We start from the raw sequence: 18,804 nt of genomic DNA on the forward strand, positions 1-18,804 counted from the left end.
GTGGTGAATTCTTTTGTATTCAGTTATTTTGAGAGAAAAAAACATATTTTTTTCACGAGCTAAAGTAAATTGACCCCAGCCTTGTTTCAGATTCATTGAATTTTGTGTAACTTTTGTAACCTTTGTATCAATAAACATATTTTCTGAATTCTGTTTTACTCGCTATGTTCAACAAATATGTTTAATAAAACAATTATCTTTCTTATTACAGCATAAAATAATATAATTTTACAGGCCATTTCCAATCATGGTGTTTAGTCTTTAAAATACTACCTCTAATATTTTGAAAAGAAATGATTATACATTAAAACCTTTATAAAAAAGATCGAGTTAATCATCACAAAATAGTTATTTACGACTAAAAATAAATGTGTGCTTTTACTTTGGTAAGATTTTAAAACCAGGAAATATTTATCAAACTTTTTCCGCGTCGACTTTTCACAATAAAAGCATTATTCGACATTCCGTCATTTAGCACAGCAGCACACAATACTTGAACGAGCGATACGGCTTTATTTTGAAATTGAGCGTTGATTTAACTTTTTCATAAGCGGAAGTGGATGACAGTTTGTGTTCTAAATATTGTCGCACGTCTCTTCTGTTCGTTTATCAGCTCATTATTGACCCGTAAGTTCTGTCATTGTTCACTTTTCAAGTACAAACTTGTTTATTTACTTGTTTAAAAGAACCAAAAAACATTGTCCGCGTTTCTTATGTATTTTTTTGTCACGTAATGAATCAGCAGAGAACATAGCAATAGTTAAGGTTAGCTAACACCTGCACAGCAAACGTGCAATAATCCACAACATTGGTTTAAATTCAACTTGTTTGTGTGTTTGAAGTCGTTAATTGTTCACAAAGTGCAGCAAAGCAACAACAACAACAAACTATCATGTCGCTGTCATTTACTTTGACAAGGTACTTTACAAGTTAGCTTGTTTAAAAAGTGAACTACGTTAAAAGTTGACACGGTAAAAAACGAAATCTGTGTCAGAATTATTTGTATTGTGATATTTTTAATATACAGATTTTTACCACATAGTTATGAATTTTCTTGTCTTAAGAGTCTGAAATTATAATAGTTATGATAACAAGTTAAAATGTGCCTTTTCAATGTGATTGAAATGCAGCTAATGTGAAATAATATTTAAATTATCGGTTGGGGGAAAAAAAAAAATCAATATTGTTAAATATCACGATTTTTTTTAGCTGATACTAATAAATATATATTTTTTTAATTGTGGATTAGCATTTAAAAAAATAAAATCAATTGACGTTTCAGTCCACTAGATGGTGCCAAGTGCTCACTCTCACCAGAGCTGTTGCATGAGTTTATTGCAATATCGCGATAATATCGTTTTGTATGTTTTACCCCCTCATGTTACTGAGGAGAATTGTTTTATCTGACAGTTGTTAACTGTCTTGTTTTAGTATTTATAAAATGATAATAATTATGTTCATGGATCATAGATGCTTTTGCCACTTTTTTTTGGGAAAGTGGCAAAAATATATAAGCTTGGAAGAAATATATTTGTAGAATAAAGAAGGTTCTTCAGGCAGAATCTATGTATGTTTCTATGAACAAGAAGTCATGGGTGAAATACACATTTTTCTTATTTTGCTGTTAAATATAATATTTAACAGGCTTTTCTGCCTGGATCTAAGCACACAGACTCTCCTTCATGTAAATAAAGGTTCCTTGTTTCAGTCGTGGTTTTTACAGTTACACTTTTATCCGTTCATTAAGTCATGTGATCATGTCGGGGGGGAGAAACTTCCTCATTCTATCCTCGTCTCTTCCAGCAGTTCGTGTCCCTCTGGATGTTGAGCGTCCGGGCTCTGTTTGGGATCGGTGTCCTGGTGACCTCACGAGCCGCTGTGGTCCTCGCTCAGAGGGGGACATGTCCTCTGTCCACTGCAGCTAACCACCACAAACAAGACTGTCTCAGCAGCAGAGCAGCGTCCACCATGGCACAGACCATCAAATATCTTGGGTAAGGTCTTATATCACAAGTTCAACTCCACCCCCTAGTTGGTTGTACTCAATTGTAAATCGTTTTGGATAAAAGCGTTTTGGATAAAATCGTCTGCTAAATGACATGTAATGTAATGTCAATATCGCATATCGATCGTATCATCATTGTACCCCGTGATTCCTACCCCTAGTCTTGTGTCAGATTAGTTAAACGCAGATCACACAGATTATCTATGGGTCCAGACTGAGCTGTTGATGCTCCGCAGGCAGGACGAGGCCCAGAACATCGACCAGGAGCTCTTCAGTGAGTACGGCTTCAGTGTGGACCAGCTGATGGAGCTGGCTGGACTCAGTTGTGCCACAGCCATCGCACGGGTGAGATGTCAATCAAAGCTTTTTTTAAATGTTGTTTATAGGAGAAAATATAATGTCTCATACATTAAAATGAGAATGGATAAATGGATATATGGATATATATTTGGATACGTTTTACCCTTTGTTTTATAATTTCATACACAAAACACTGGATTATTGAATGAAAACAGGGCTGGTAAATCATTAACAATCTAAAACAACAGGAAAACAACAAACAAACAACAAATACAGTAGAAAAAAAGAAGAGAATATATGAATAAAACCTAGGATTATTTTTGTGTTTCTGTGACCGACCAACACCTGAATGCTTTTTTTTTTCTTGTAATAATAGGATTAGGGTTTCAAAGGAGCGTACAAGTCCTGGTAAATTTCCAGAAACTTTCCAAGAGAAGTTTCGTTCTGGAATTTTGGAAATATTCCAAATTCCAATTCCCATGGGAAACTTTCCATGGGAATTGGCTACAATGTGTTACAAATTCCCAAGAAGTTTCCACTTTTGAAATATCCAACCCTAAATAAAGTCTGATTACCTGGTCTTGTGGCTCCACCTCAGCTGCTGTGAGTTTTGTTTTTTGTCTGCAGGCGTATCCACTCACTTCTCTGGTCAAGGCTCGTCCTTCTCTGCTGGTGATCTGTGGACCTGGGAACAACGGAGGAGACGGACTCGTCTGTGCTCGACACCTGAAGCTCTTTGTGAGTGTCCTCGACGAGTTTGTTTCTCTCTGAACTCGACCAAATCAGAGAGAATAACGACTGAACCTGACCCCAATCTGTACAACGTGCAATCTGTGACACAGTTAGACTAAGCGGAAGCTGAAACTCTTTTATTGGCAATATTTATGTTACATCCATGAGAAAGCAACTGCTACCCCTGTGAACACTCACACAGATATGTATCATAACATTTCTGACTCCCCATTAGTGTCAAATCACTGTTTAAATTCACCCTATTTTACTTTACTTTAAGAACTTGAAAGTATATGCACAGAGCCTCACGTATAAGCTCTGTGAAAACTGGGAAATTTTGACTTTTTAAGGTAAAGAAAGTGGTTAAAATTTCCAATATAGATCAAAAACATTTCGATTATCTTTTAGTAGTTGTTTCGCTCGTTGGTCCTGAGGGAATTCAACATGGCCCAAAGTGAAAAAGCAGCTGAAATTTAAGCCTTGTCACTAAATACTCTACTCTCATCTTTAATTTAATCAAGTAATCCTCCTCCTGCAGGGCTACGAGCCGGCCATCTTGTATCCAAAGAGGCCGAACAAACCTCTGTTCCAGGGCTTGACCACACAGTGTGAGAAAATGGAGATCCCTCTCTTGACTGAGATGCCTGAGGTTTGTTGTGTTCATGTATTATGCAGCTGCTTTGTCCACAGTGCTGGAGGAAAACGTTTTCTGCTCTCTGTGTTCATGAGGGAATTAGCTCTCCCTATTAGATGAAATCACTGGATTAGGACTGGATGTTATAGCTTATAATTAATATCTGGATATTTGTAGTCAATATTTAATAGTGTATTTATTCAAGAGAATACATTTGATGATTATCAATGCAACAGCTAGGAAAAGTCATCACAGATAACCTTTTTGGTGACGATATCCAGTCCTGGTTTGTTTGTGATGTCTGTGCGGCAGTGTAAACAAACAACAACAACACATTTCTCTGGATACTTTCGTCTCGTCAGGCCAAAGTGGTCGACGAGGCGTACAACCTGGTGATCGACGCCATCTTTGGCTTCAGCTTCAAAGGCGCCGTGCGAGAACCTTTTGGCTCCATCTTGGATGTGCTGAAGAAAACCACAGCTCCCATAGCGAGCATCGACATCCCATCAGGTCAGTCGACACGCACTCATCTCCTCACACGAGGAGGAGATGAAGAGACTTAATGGTTTAACAGATAATTAAATATTTGATATCGTCTCTCATTGTACGCAGCTGAAATGTTATTTTGAAATGAGCAGTTATTTAAGTAAAAGTACTTTAAGTTGCACAGATCTGATTGTGGCCAGATCTGGTCAATAGTATCCAACTGTGAGAGGGGGCGGGGCTACAGTATATCTTCACGCTGTCCAAATCACACAGAAGTAGCAAATTAAAAGAATAAAAGCAGATCAGTATCAAGTGATAAGGGTTAGGATTAGGTCACATTTACGCAGGGGGCGGGGCTACAAGCGCTGTAAACATCAAACATGGTTAATACTTACATTTTGAAATCAGGAAAACTCTGATGGGTCTGATTAACATTAAAATTGTTCATCCCTGACACTACAGGATAATTTGGCCAGATTTTCAGAAGACGCCCACGATTGGCAATGAAATCTGGCCAGTTATCCTCTAGTGTGGGGGCGGGGCTTTAGAAATTACATCTGTGGAGATTCTCAGGAAACTTAAAAAGATTGAAAATGTATGTGTTTTTTTACAGTAATGAGTTACTTTATGTCTTGAAAAGTTTGGGTCAGCACTGTGAATCTTGAAAATCTATCTGCTTACATGAAATGGGCTATGCATGCCGCTGAAGCTCCCACAGGAAACATATCTATTGATTTCTGGTGACCTTGCCTTGAACTGCTACTGTGAGATTAACAACCTCGCTGTGAAAAAAAAAAATAATAATAATAAAAAGAGTCCTGGACTGGATTATTCACAGTATTTTATGTATGTGTGTGTTTTAAAAAGGCTGGGATGTGGAGCAGGGCAGCGTGGACGGACTCCAGCCCGACATGCTCATCTCTCTGACCGCTCCCAAGAAATCCGCCTCCCTGTTCAGGGGTCGATACCACTTCCTCGGAGGTCGCTTTGTGCCTCCTGGCCTCGAGAGGAAGTACGAGCTCAACCTGCCTCAGTATCCCGGCACAGACTGTGTGCTGCAACTGTGAGAGGACGTAGGTTTCACTGAGAATAATGCTTATCTGCCATTTTCATCATCTGTGGCAGCGTTACAGCACCACATGCAGGCCTGGAATATGTACTACCGCATTAAGATCATTTTTGGTGCATGTATAAAGACAATTTTTGAGAATGAACAAGCAGAAGATCGTACAGGGAAAGGTCTGAGTGTACATGAGCTGAGGAGTTGGAGTCAAACGGTGGTAAAATAATCACTTAAAACCCTGGTTCTGTGCTAAGATCACCTGACAAGATGATTCATCTAAATGTTGAACTATTCCTTTAAAATCTGAGTTTGATAGGTTATGGATATTTGGGTGAATGGTTGTGAAAGTGTATACATTTAAAAAGAAAAATTAAAAAAGGGGTGTCATAAAAAGCTGTCTAATATAAGATTTTGTCACGTCAGAATATAAACAGTTAAAAAATATCAATGCATTTGCTGTCATTATTTCCTCTAACAGGGCTGTAAGTCAGTTATTTGATTATCAGGTAATCGATCAGGTATTTTCTCGATTTATTGCTGAGTTAAAATGTTAATAGTTGATAAAAATGGATTAATTGATTATCAAAGTATTAGTGAACTAATTCAGAACACCACCACATTGTACGTTTCTCAGATTTTATTAATACATCGTAAAGTTTTCAGGACAGCTAGCATCTGTAAAGACCGTCTATCATAATCCATCACATTCTATTTTATAAATAACTGAACCGTACGTAACGTGTGCCTCTGTGTTTATACATTAAATGGTGATTTAGATAAAACGTTCCTTTATTTTTAAATTGTTTTCTTTCACGATCGACCTCCACGTCGTACCACTTCCATATGCTCGGAGGAGGAATACTGCGCGTGTGCTGTGTATGCTTTCAACAGTGTGGCTCGTTAATGCATAATGCTTTTGTCATCGAAGTGCAGAACATGCTGTCGTATATACAGAGCTGGCACCACCATTGCTCTCTTTGTACGTCACATCCACGTGTGATACTTTGTCGAAGGGGAAAAAGGGTGAATGAGGAATGAGACGAAGAGCTTTTCTTCTTCTTCTTCTTCTTCTCCGGTTTTGTTTTCATGCAGGTCAGAGGGTGGAAGGAGGTTTTCAGTCCGTGGAAGAAGCCTGAAGAGAACGACACAGCGTAAGAAAAACATACGCTCACCTGCCACTTTATTAGGTACACCTGCACATTATTAATTACATGGCAGCAACTCTGTGGATTTAGTGAGTGTTAAATGGCTATAACTTCAACATAAACTTAAACATTAGAACTGTAATGAAGGTAGAAATAGATTTGCAGAGCAGATTTAACTGCGTGACCAAAACAAGAGACAAATACATATTCATAAGAAGTGGTGCTACAACTATGGCTGCAACTAATGTTTTTTTTTTCATAATCAATTCATCTGCAGATTATTTTCTCAGTGAATATAGAGTATTTGTGTGGTCCGTTAAATGTCTGAATATGTTGAAAAAATTCACTTTTTTTTGTCCACAAACCAAAATGATTTAGTTTTAATGATTTCTTTGTTAAATGGGGCGAAGAAAAGAGAAAATATTCACATTTAAGAAGCTGAAAATCTAAATAGTTGACGATTAATTAATCGTTCTAATCGACCTTGGTGGACAATGAAGTTCTATTCGATTCTATTAACACAAGCAGCTACTTAAGAACATAAAAGTACATTTGAGTTGAGAGTGTGGTCGGATGATAACCTTTTCTGTTAATTTTCCTTGTTCAAAAAACACCCATTTCTTAAATATATCACATAAAACCCTGAGTGAATTTTACCTGTGTTATTCTCCCACTTGCACTCCTGCGCAGTTATCTTTACTTTCTGATGCTATTGCTAAATATTCAGCATTTCTGGAAAGACAAAAGGAAGAGAGGAATTTAGGAGAGGAAATAGAATTCATGGCAGCATTGTTGTTAGAAAAATAATAACGTGAAAACACAGATATGAAATCGTATGAAAGTGGGACTGATTTGTTTTTGTTTTTGACTTACAGGAGGGAGGGTTTGGTTTTTACTAGCAGGAGGATGACAGGATGAGACGGACACAAGACGTAAACACATCACGTTGGACAGAGAGACAGACACACGTGAAAACACACAAATATGAACGTCAACAGTGAAGACATGACAAAGACGTGAGAGGACAGGTGAAGGAGAAGACAGAGAGACACAGTATCAACCAAAGAGAACACGTTACAGAGGTCTAACGGTGCACACGCGCACATATGATGATTTGAAATAATAAACAAATACTTACGCTGCTTCTCGTAGTGCTTCCTCTCCGGCCGCTGCGATCTTCCTGTAGCAGTAAATCATCTCAATGAGGAGCCAGACCTGAAGGCCGATGATGGTCACGTACATCATGACCTCTGACACGATGGAGGCTGTTCCTCTGCTGGCTGCACAGAAGACGACAGCACAGAGTGTGTAAGTGTGTGTGTAAGTGTGAGCAGGAAGAATCCCAGCTGTAGTTCAATGCTTCTTCTGTTCATTGTGACAGAAAACTGTGAATGCAGCAGATTGTAAGAACACCGTCTGGTCATCAACTACACGTTAATATCCCTGATGTCCTACACTCTTAGAAGTAAGGGTTCCAAAAGGGTTCTTCTACAAGGGCTGAGGTTCTACCTGGAACCATTTGCTTCTGAAAAACCCTTTCTTCGGCAAAGGGTTTTTCAAGGGTTCTTGGTAACACTAATGGTACCAGTAAGAACCCTTGATCCAGAGAACCCTTTAAAACCCCTTTCCGGAATAACGGGTTTTAAAAGGGTTCTTGGTGGAACCTTTATAAAAAGGATAATTGGTCAGGTTTTGGTCCCAATCCTTACAACTCAGAGCTTTTAGGCTTCCATTCCGTAAGGCAATAACAATGTTCATATAGAGTGTCTTATATCCTTTTTTCAGCACAACCTATAGGCAATCTGGTGAAAAATATTTATTTTTCTATTTTCTCCAACTGTATAAACTACTACTAATATTTGTAGTATTAAACTAGAAAAGCACTCGGAGAGTGCAGACCTCTACAGTGCCTACAAAATACACCCTGCCGGCGCGCCTGGGTCACACACCGAGTGTTGTAACCAGTGATGGCGTCTACGGATCACACCCATAATTTAATCACTGGTTCCTGGTCCCATTGCGGACTTTTCATCCAAATTATGTTGCTAACTAACAGACAAACAAACTCCGGAGAAAACATAACCTCCTTGGCGGAGGTAAAAAGTCGTAATATTACGAGAATAAACGTTCTGACTTTATTCTCGTAATATTACGACTTTTTACCTCCGCCTTTACCTTTCTAGTTTAATACTACAAATATTAGTAGTAGTTTATACAGTTGGAGAAAATAGAAAAATAAATATTTTGTTATTTTGCACATTGTTATTGCCTTACGGAATGGAAGCCTAAAAGCTCTGAGTTGTAAGGATTGGGACCAAAACCTGACCAATTATCCTCTAGTATGGGTAGAACCTTTTTATAAAGGTTCCACCAAGAACCCTTTTAAAACCCGTTATTCCGAAAAGGGGTTTTAAAGGGTTCTCTGGATCAAAAGGGTTCTTACTGGTACCATTAGTGTTACCAATATTACAACTAAAGTCATCATTTTGTCATCCACAAACCGAGCAGAAAAAACGTCTGTTGTGTCGCGTTCGTCGCTGCCACCGCACTGGTACGACTTCACGCTGCGTAACGTGCTGTCGCGGCCAGCGCGCACAGCGCACACCGCGCCTACAACTACTGTTCTCAGTCAGAAAAGCAAGCCTGACCGTGGGCTTTACCGTACCAAACTGTACCATGAATCAAACATGACAATAGTTTTATAGTTACAATAGCTACCGTCTGGAATGTTTTCAGCTAATGACGTCGTACCTTTCGCCACCACCTTGAGGTGAACGAACTTTGTGACTATGGTGTCGAACATGTAGTTATCATAGATGAGCTTGCGATGGAACTCGCAGCGGTAGGTGCCCGTGTCGTTGAAGGTGACGTTCAGCAGGTATAAGGAGCCGTCTTGAATGTCGAGGCTCCTTTTGCTCCCTTTCCAAATTACGCGGTCCATGAAGCCGTCGATTTGGATCGAGCCGGCGTTGTACTGGTAGATGTACATCTGTAACCACAGAGGCATAAAGGTCATTAAAAAGCTCATGTGACATCTGCGTACGTATACAGTTTATGGTTGACTTTTCAAGGACTTTCCAGGCCCAATTCCCTCAAGGACTGAATATGTTGACACAGTTTAAGATGGGAGGGCAACTTGTAAGAGCGTCTTTGCCCATGGTGTCCACTTTTATTGATTATTATATACTGATATATTGTATATCATATTCTCTCGCAGCACGCTCTGCATCTGGACAAGCGATTGTCCTTGGGATCTTGGTCAAAGTCGGTCTTTGTCGTTTTCTTTGGTGAGACAGAGATCTTGGAATTTTCATTTCCCAGACATCACGATCGTCATTTGCGCTCTCTTGATTAATTTTACTGGCTCATTGTTCTGCATGGAATCTCACGTCAACGGCAGACAGAGACAGTGGACATTGTCCTGCGTAGGCCTCGTCTACATACACCAAGCAATGCAGGGCAGTAATCCCATTTTTTAATTATACCTCCTAATGTATAACATACTATGTCGGTGTTGCTAACCTGAGTCCTATAATAGTGGAGATATAGGAGGCAGCACAAGGTCGATGGAGCTGTGCGTCATCTGTGAAGCTTTAATGATCTGTGGTGTCAAATATCACTATTGATTCTTTACTATGACCTCGGCACTCTCAATGCCGTCATGCGATCGAGGACAGTATGTCTGTGTACTTTTATGTATATCTTCATGAGGACCAACAAACAAAAAGTCCTTACAACTTTAAAGACCTGGTTTTAGGGCTAGGGTGCAGTATTTAGTTGAGATGTTTAAATGAGAGCAGGGGCTACGGAATTGTCTACGAGTGTCCTCACTAAGAATGCTGTGCAAGAATGTGTGTGTATGTGTGGACCGGCAGTATAGAGTTCAGGTTTCAGGCATGTGCTTATATAAATAGCTTGTAATTTGAACGTTTCTTGGATGAGGCGAGTGCTGAGCACTGTAAGCTCACAGCACGGTCCTTGGTAGAATCCCGGTGGGAACAGGGTTTTTCTCTGTTTTTCTCTCAGCAGGGTCCCCATGACATGAAATTCAAGGACTTTCCAGGACCAGTTCCTTCACATTAAAGGACAGAATGTGCTTAGACAGCTCATGATGGGAGGGCAACTTGTAAGAGCCGCTTCACCCGTGGCGTCCACTTTGATTGATTTGCAGCACGCTTTGCATCTGGACAAGTGATTGTCCTTGGGATCTTGGTCAAAGTCGGTCTTTGTCATTTTCTTTGGTGAGACAGAGATCTTTCATTTTGCCGACCTGACAACGTTACTCACTCATTGCACATCAACGATGGCAGAGGTGGAAAGTAACGAAATACATTTACTCAAGTTACTGTATTGAATACTTTTTTTGTGTATTTTGTATTTTATTAAGTATTTTACTTGAGTATGTATTGACACAAGTTTTGTACTTAGTTACTTTATAAATCCAATCCGTTACTGAGTAAATATAAAAATTGAGCACAATGAAGACCTACAGGGGGAAAATATACACCAGAACCAGACGAATGATGATGTGATTAGCATCAGCATGATTAGCATGGTGCGTGAACATAGAGGGCGTGGCCAAAGGTGACGTAATATCCTGTGTCGCGCCTGGCGCGTGAGCTCCAAAATAGTTTTGGATTTCTAACCCCTTGTCATATTTCTACTACCCTCACACCCCACGCAAAGTAACTAAGTAACTTTTACGTAAAGTACATTTCAAATGAACTACTTTTTACTTCTACTTGAGTACATTTTCAGATGACTACTTTTACTTCTACTTGAGTAATATTTCATCAAAGTATTGGTACTTTCACTTGAGTATAATATTTTAGTACTTTTTCCACCTCTGAACGGCGGACAGTGTCCACAAGAGCGCGACCAATTATGACTCGAAGTTTGTCCTGAGTAGGCCTCGTCTACGTACATCAAGCAATGCAAGGCATGAAACAGTAGGTGGCGTCGTAACAATCAAGGGAGACATTTACCCAAATATCAACTTCACTTCTTTCTTGCACAAAATTCAAGCACTTTCAATGACCCAATGTCTATTAAGGGCGATTTTCAAAGCCTTCAAAGGCCTTGAGAGGATTACATGGGAACCCTGTCGCCGGGTACTAAATCTTCAAAAGGATCTGGAAAGGTTTTGTAACTTGACCAGAAAAACTGCACAAGGGAGATACACTCCCTCCACCTCAGAAACCACCGGTGCAGACGTGGTAGGGGGCGCCTGCTGCTAAAGGGTAAGACCCAAAGAATATACAGATAAACACAATTGTATTCTATATATACATATATGTATACATGTATATGTAGTATGGGGACCCTGGACTACATAATAAGACTACATAAAAGCCGAGTACTAAAAAATGCCATTAGTGTGTGTTGGTCCTGTGATAGACATGTCCAGGGTGTGACCTGCCTCCTGCCCGAGCATCTGCTGGGATTGGCTCAAGCTCAAATACTCCTAGCATAAGCAGCACATAATAAAGATAATGGACGGCTGGAACCCTGGAACTCCCTGATGGAGACGCTCTTAACGCAGTCGTCAGACTAAGAATGCGCTTCATTAATGTGCACTCACGGAATAAAAGTCGCTTTCTCCTTTGGGTCTGAAGCTCCAGTGCACGGAGGACTCTGCCTCCACCTCACTCCTGTTCTTGCAGGAGATGCAGCCCAGTTTGAAGCCTTTGCCCGCCACTGCCTGTGTGTCAGAGTCCACCTCTGCACAGGCTCCATCACACTGGTGCACTGTTTAACAAAAGACGACAAAACGGTTTGATTATTATTTATTTTACGGGCTTTAACGTGAGTTAGAAAATGTGAAAGCATCAAACCCAGACTCACCGAACAGTGTGCAGAGCAGAGAGAGGAGCAGTAGATGTAACAGTGCCATGTTCCTCAAAGGATCCTCAAGGAAGTGCAAATTCTAGCACTAGTTTTTCCTCTCTATTTTAATAACAAAGTAGCTTATCTGCAAATCCAAAGAGCTGCAATGGAAGTTAACTGACCTCTTGTTAGTGTGATGATGTCTAGCTAATAATAAAGTGCAAAAAGTGTGTTTATCACGTCCAAACAGGCCTGTGGAGGAGCTGTTAGTGTCTCCACTTCTTCTTTGGCTCGAGCCAGCAACAGTTTCCTGATGGCCACAGGATTTATTGCCTCTGGATTATTGCTGCTTCTTCCCCCCCCTCCCACCCCAGATGATCTCTCCACTGGATTGACAGTGGACTGTCTGAGTTTAATCACCCAGCAGCATATTTTAATCTAAGATATCTGGTCACGCACAGTGTTCCCCAGGTCAACCACCTGAGATTTGATTATGTCCTGTGTGTGTTCTTGTTTCCCTGATGTCCTAGTGTGAACTGCACAGAACAATCAATGTAATAAAAATACATTATACTCTAAGAACAGGTGTGTTTACATAAGGAGCGACATGCCAGCCATTGTCCCCACAATACAGTGCATTTACATACATATATACATAGCTATATGCTGTGCATGCTTTATGATAGGAATTAAATTGCTACTGCCTCTTGCAGGCGATCAAGAAATTAAGAGTGAGCAATAGAATTGTGCAAAAATAACGAATAATCCTTGTGTGTCCTACTGCCGTGGAGCAGAGGCCTCCTGTCCTCGTTTCCTCTCGGTGGCAAAAAAAAAAAAAAGAATAAAAAAATACAGCGTGTCCTCTCCTGCGAAGATAGAAGCTCAGTGCGGAAACACTGACTCTCTCATCCACCTAATGACCCCGAGCTCGTAGAAGAGATGCTTCAGTCGCGTTGGCATTGCAGATAAAAGAGCTTGTGCGCCTGAACGCCTCACACCCGCACACAAAAATGAAGAAATATATAAATAAATGTAGTGTGGCGGTGGAGGGTTTTTTTTTCCACCTGCGTCACAGCAGCGGCACTTCTGTGTCTCTGCGCTCTCAGGATGCTGCAGATGCACTGCGGTAAAAACGCCTGTGTGTGTGCGTGTCAGAGACTGACTGAGCGGATGCTGCGTGTGATGTGCGTGACGACTCTTTTCCAGCATCAGTGTTATTTTTTTTTTTTACTCACACTCGCCCTAATGTATGTGTATGTCGCTTCATAGCGACTATAATGTGTTTTATAATAATGACTTTTTATTTTTTATTTTATTTTTTAAATGTGAACTGGCCCTTTAACTGAACTCCCGTTGGGCGGGGTCACAAAATGGCGTCTCCCTGCCGTCAACAAGAGTCCGACATGCAATCAACACCAAAACAAACTGACGTGTAAAATATTTAGTCGTATTCTAAAGTAGTCGGTGACGTGAAATGCCATCAAAATTATACACAAAACTTTCACACCAAACACCCACTTATGGAAGCGCGTTTTAGTTGTAATAATGAGGTACTAAATAACGTAGTATCTCATACTGAGTCATAATTATGAGATGCTAAGTCATAATTATGAGATGCTAACTCAATAATGAGGTACAGTCATAATTATAATGACATGATTAGCATCTCATTTATGACTTAGATTATAAATGAGATGCTAAGTCTCATAATAATGACTCAGTATCTCATTATTAAGACTTGGTGTGCTATTATTATAACTTAGCATGTCATAATTATGACTTAGTTTCTCAAAATAATGACTTAGCATTTCAACGGGCTTCCATACCCACTCACGTGACGTCATAACGTTATGTCAACAAGCTACCGTCAGCTACGCCTACGGGCTAGTTGCTGTTGACCGTTGCTAGGTTGTCTTTGAACACAAACACGCGATGACACCTACAGTACTGTATCCGGGAATAACAGTTTTGTCCTGTAGTAAAAGGGTTCCATGTTGAAATTAAAGAATCTCGTCGTACCGGCGCGTCGAAGGTAAAGTACTGAGCTAATGATACACGGCTAACATGGATAGCATCGTAAGCGCGTTAGCTTAGTGTCATTCTGTGTTAGCAGCTAGCTGACGCAGCCTACACGCTATCGGGTTGATGCACAGCTACAGCGTTTTAAAGTCACTGGAAACTGTCGCTTTATAACAAAACAGTATGATAGTGGTAGTTATTATTATGTTGTACATGTGCTTCGTGACGACATTTGAGCTGATATTAGCTAGCTTAGCTAATTATAATGTGGCAATATTCACCATGGAAGCATTTTAAAAATTATTATTATTTTCTTTTTTTTACTTGTCTGCTGTCTACCTTTACCTAACATCACGATAGTTGTCAGAAGATCTATAATCTATACAGCTCCAGGCACTTTCTGCATGTATATAAACTACAGGATCAACTTTAATGGCTATAAGTCTGTGTGAATACAAACTTGACTCTCACGTCTAGTGACAGTGTCACTGAGCTACACATGAATATACTATAAAACAAAATTGTATTCCTATTTTACACTGAACAAAGCTAATCCATAAATTCTCTTAAATAATAGGGTTGAATTGAGGAAAGTTTAGGTCTTTTGCTCCACAAAATATGTAAAAGATGAAGCTATTAACACATGATGATATGTATATGTATGCATATATATACTTATTTATATACACACATTAATTTAAGAAGAAGTTCTTGTTATTTTTCACTGATTAAATATTTCCTCTTCTCTGTAGCTTCGTGTGACCATGGATGCGACCTGCAGTATTTCTGCAGCTCCGGCCGGTTTGACGATCCAGGTGTGTTTCCCCGGTGTCCGGGCGGCTGTTCTGGACAATCTGAACCGACAGCGGGAGGAGGGCAGACTGTGTGACCTTTCTATCCAGGTGCAAGGTCAGGTGTTCAGGGCCCACCGTTGTGTCCTCGCTGCGTCCTCACCATACTTCCACGACCAGGTAGGCACGAGTTTGCTCTTTAGTGTGATTCATTTGTGTCCAGTTATGAAGGACTATGGAGGATTGCTTTCTTTACAACTATTCCAACCAACAGAAAATGACAGACTTTCACAGCCTATACTAGAGGGGTGGGATGTATCATTGCAGTTGGGCTAAATTAGTACATGTATGTTAAAAGTGTGGTTTTACTCAAACTGACACAATAGTTTAATATTTTTCTGCCATCAACAGGTGTTACTGAAGAATGTCACAACAGTCTCCCTTCCCTCCGTTATGGACCCAGTAGCTTTCGAGAGTGTCCTGAGTTCTGCGTACACGGGCCAGCTGAGCATCGTGCACGATGACATTGTCAACTACGTAACTGTGGCGAGTTTCCTCCAGATGTGGCACATTGTCGACAAATGCACTGAAATCCTGAAGAGGCCCCGAGCTTTAGTGGAAGTCACCCCCGGAGAGGCGGCAGCAGCTCATCAGGGAACCGCATCTCGACAACAATCTCCGAGCAGCACCGACTGCTTGAACCTGGAAAGAGAGGGAAGGAGGAGGGAGAAGAAGCCTGACGCCCTGCCCCCTTTGGCGACATGGAGACGCCCGCAGCAGTTCCCCAGATGGGGGCGTCCGCGGCCCTCATCAGCCCAGCACTTAGCTGACACTCAACTCGACACGCTGCCCAGTTATACAGAGAGTGATTACACCAGCTGTGAGGAGACGTGGATATCAAGCCATGCAAAAACCAGCCATTTTACACATGATGGAGCTGCACACAATAGCCGCCACCACGGGGGGTTCCCTAGTGGTGAGACATTAAAGCAGAAAGTCAGGTTTCAACAGCGGGGAGCACTGCTGAGCACAGAGAGACCGCTGGATAAGAACAGGGTGAGTGAGGACAGTGATGAAACCCAAGAGAAGAGAAAGATGGAGAAGAGAGAAATTGAAGCAGATGAAGGTGTTGGAGAAGAGGTGGTGGAGAAGGAAGGCTTCACACAAATGGGACACTGTGGTAAGATACAAAAGTGTTCTTTCAATTTCACTAAAAATGCATTGTCTGAACTAAACGTGATACTCGTTTCTGGATTTCTGGATGGGCTCAGATTGAGTATCCATGCTCTAGTGTATGTGTTTTCTCAAATAAAAAACCCTAAACCCACTAGAGAGGAACAAGTAGCACAAAGAGCACAGATACATACTATTATGTACCTGATCTTAATTGTTTTATTTACTTTTTTTCCTCCAGCCCCACAGCAGGTTTCAAGTGAAAACACAGAAGCCACAGGAAAGACCAGTGCGGACACGATGAAGGACAAAGTTCAGAGAGATCAGGTGGGAGGTGATCACTCCTCCAACGTGCCTGACGCTCATGTTTACCAAACAGGTGAAGGAGATCTGTGTCCGTCCTGTCCAGATTCAGCTCGGCAGCAGTGGCAGTCGGGTTCCTGGTCTCAGCCGGAGCACAGGCCGCAGGAAGGAGAGGGTAGGAGCTGCAGTAAAGACCAGGATGAAGACGAGGAGGAAGAGGACGTGAGCTTTGAATGCTTCAGCGAAGGGACCTTCAACAGAGACACGTATGACGAGATTGAGGACGGCACCGGACAAGTTTCCCAGAGGCCCCTTGTGTCAGCGTCTCCAGACTTCGCCATGGCCAGTTCAGAGGCGCACTGGCCGTCCACTAGCACGGGACAAAGCAGCTCGTTGACCCCCACCTCCACTCGCCACGTGTCCCCATCCTCTGCCGCTTTTCCGCCCCCTTCCTCGCCCCCAACCCCATCTTCATCCTCCTCAGTCTCCCTCGCTGGCGCACCCTACACAGGAAAAGTCCACTTCTGCCACTGCGGCAAGGCCTACACGCTGAAGAGCATGCGCGACCGACACGTGAAGATGCAGCACCTGAACCTGCGACCTTTCGGCTGCCCCGTTTGCACAAAATCCTTCAAGATGAAACACCATCTCACCAAGCACCTTAAAACCCACGGCGGGCTGCGGCCCTACGAGTGCGGCCTGTGTGGGAAGAAAGTCATCTGGAGAGACAGTTTCCTCAGGCATCAAGCTCGATGCGAAAGACTCGCCTCCAGCTCGTCCGCCAACAGCAACAGCACGAGCACAGCCGCAGCGGACCTGGACGACAGCTACAGTTACGGCTTTGACGAGGGCGAATCATTCCTCGCTCCAGCGGGACAGGTGAAAGTGGAGGCGGTGGATTTTCAGGACGGGATCAGACTGCTGGACAGCGTGTCTGGGATTGTGGACGAGCTGAGAACGCAGTCGCAAAGTCTGAACGCTGGCGGCCATGTTTTTAAAGAGGAGGCCAGTGAGAGTTTTAGTGGTAATTAAATCTTAAAGGGATAGTTCAGGGTTTTGTTTTTTCTTTCTTTTTTAAAATGGGTGCTTGAGAAGCAACATGAGACAGGCATGGTTTCTCTCACTTTGAAACACAGCTGCTAACAGGGACACAGGAAAAGACAGATTTAAGACTCAGTCACTCGAACTCACAACATTCACACATTAAGGGCTGCAACGATTAATCCATTGATAATATAATTGTCTCCCAAAACTTGTCCACAAACCATAATTATTCAGCTTAAATGATTTCTTTGTTATATGGAGCAAGGAAACCAGAAATGAACAGAAACAAAATAGCTAGCAAGTAATTTAATATTTGATTAATAATCAACATTTAAAAATGTGTATTTTAGCCACTTATTATCAGGGTCACCTAACAAAAACAAAGCTGGCTCAAATCTACGCTATCTAAAGCATATGTGTGCTGCCTTATCTTGACATTAGTCAACTTTTTTTTGTTGACTTGAAAGTGAAGTTTGTGTCAAAAATGTCCACAAAGGACATGCTGGTCTACTGGTGCTTTGTTTGGCAAGTTTTTGTGACTTAGGTGAAACTGAATGAAGGATTTCAAACACTGAATTCACAAAGGGAGCAGTGGATCAACAACTCCTGTCCTGGACTTTTGTAGGTGAGTCATTTGTTAAGTGTCTTAAAATATCTTTCAGTTTGCGTCCCTGCTCACGATGTGTCAATGTCTTCATACAAAACACATTTCAGAAAACCCCAACTATCCCTTTAATGTGACACATGTTAATGGCACTTGAAGTGTATGTAGATGCATACGAGGAGGACACTTTGAAAAATCTGGGGACACAAATCATTGAAGTTTTCTTTGAGAAGTCACATCTCTTTTTTTATTGTGCATTCCTTGTAGGTATTTTATATTTAAAAAAAAAGAAAGAGAAAGATTATATGCTTCATTGAAGTGGCCCTTTATCATCGACGCCGTGCCGTTTTGACTCAGTATTTGTTTTGTGACGATGTAAACTGTACATCTGTAACAAGCAAAGCTGTGAATGTAAGTCGTTATGTCAATTTGCATTTTGCACACGTGTTCTTGGGTGTTTTTTTTTTTGCCACTGACTTAAATATGAAAAATGAAAAATGAAATAAAAAGGAGGTAGTAAAAAATGATTTCTGTGCAATAATGATTTCTCCTGACAAGAAGTATTTGTATACTGTATGGTAATAAAAACAGATTGGATGTTTAATTGTGGAATGTTCATTTAATATGAGTGGATATGGATTTTGTTCTACAACATATTTTTGGAACAGCAGGTGTCACT

At 41.2% G+C, this 18,804-nt stretch overlaps 3 protein-coding genes across 7 annotated transcripts; 2 read left to right on the plus strand and 1 right to left on the minus strand.

Annotated features, from left to right (window-relative positions):
* The first annotated feature begins 556 nt into the window (after positions 1–556).
* Positions 557–7,459, plus strand: naxe (NAD(P)HX epimerase). 3 transcript variants are annotated; one of them, XR_014592997.1, is made up of 9 exons: positions 557–627; positions 1,804–1,994; positions 2,242–2,350; positions 2,933–3,043; positions 3,576–3,686; positions 4,034–4,181; positions 5,025–5,230; positions 6,313–6,371; positions 7,241–7,299. XR_014592997.1 is itself a non-coding variant. In XM_083900098.1 (9 exons), exons 2-9 carry the CDS (start codon positions 1,822–1,824, stop codon positions 7,273–7,275), a joined length of 942 nt encoding a protein of 313 aa, XP_083756224.1. In that variant the 5' UTR covers positions 557–627; positions 1,804–1,821; the 3' UTR covers positions 7,276–7,459. The 3 variants fall into 3 exon arrangements, 2 of the variants coding, with proteins under 2 accessions (XP_083756224.1, XP_083756225.1); XM_083900098.1 differs by having other exon boundaries at positions 5,025–5,220; positions 7,241–7,459; XM_083900099.1 differs by having other exon boundaries at positions 566–627; positions 1,807–1,994; positions 5,025–5,220; positions 7,241–7,459.
* scn1bb (sodium channel, voltage-gated, type I, beta b) lies at positions 5,220–12,258 on the minus strand (the record flags this gene model as incomplete). The annotated part of the gene is made up of 6 exons (XM_083900100.1): positions 5,220–6,352; positions 7,023–7,097; positions 7,504–7,645; positions 9,117–9,354; positions 11,947–12,113; positions 12,210–12,258. 5 exons carry the CDS (start codon positions 12,256–12,258, stop codon positions 7,028–7,030), a joined length of 666 nt encoding a protein of 221 aa, XP_083756226.1. The 3' UTR covers positions 5,220–6,352; positions 7,023–7,027.
* Positions 11,234–18,729, plus strand: zbtb22a (zinc finger and BTB domain containing 22a). 3 transcript variants are annotated; one of them, XM_083900094.1, is made up of 4 exons: positions 11,234–11,605; positions 14,963–15,181; positions 15,413–16,181; positions 16,416–18,729. In XM_083900094.1, exons 2-4 carry the CDS (start codon positions 14,975–14,977, stop codon positions 17,507–17,509), a joined length of 2,070 nt encoding a protein of 689 aa, XP_083756220.1. In that variant the 5' UTR covers positions 11,234–11,605; positions 14,963–14,974; the 3' UTR covers positions 17,510–18,729. The 3 variants fall into 3 exon arrangements, with proteins under 3 accessions (XP_083756220.1, XP_083756219.1, XP_083756221.1); XM_083900093.1 differs by lacking the exon at positions 11,234–11,605 and adding an exon at positions 14,085–14,223; XM_083900095.1 differs by lacking the exon at positions 11,234–11,605 and adding an exon at positions 14,085–14,223 and having other exon boundaries at positions 16,554–18,729.
* The last annotated feature ends 75 nt before the right edge of the window (positions 18,730–18,804 follow it).

Source organism: Microchirus variegatus (genome assembly GCF_963457635.1).
Source record: "Microchirus variegatus genome assembly, chromosome: 13".
In the NCBI taxonomy this organism is placed as follows: domain Eukaryota; kingdom Metazoa; phylum Chordata; class Actinopteri; order Pleuronectiformes; family Soleidae; genus Microchirus; species Microchirus variegatus.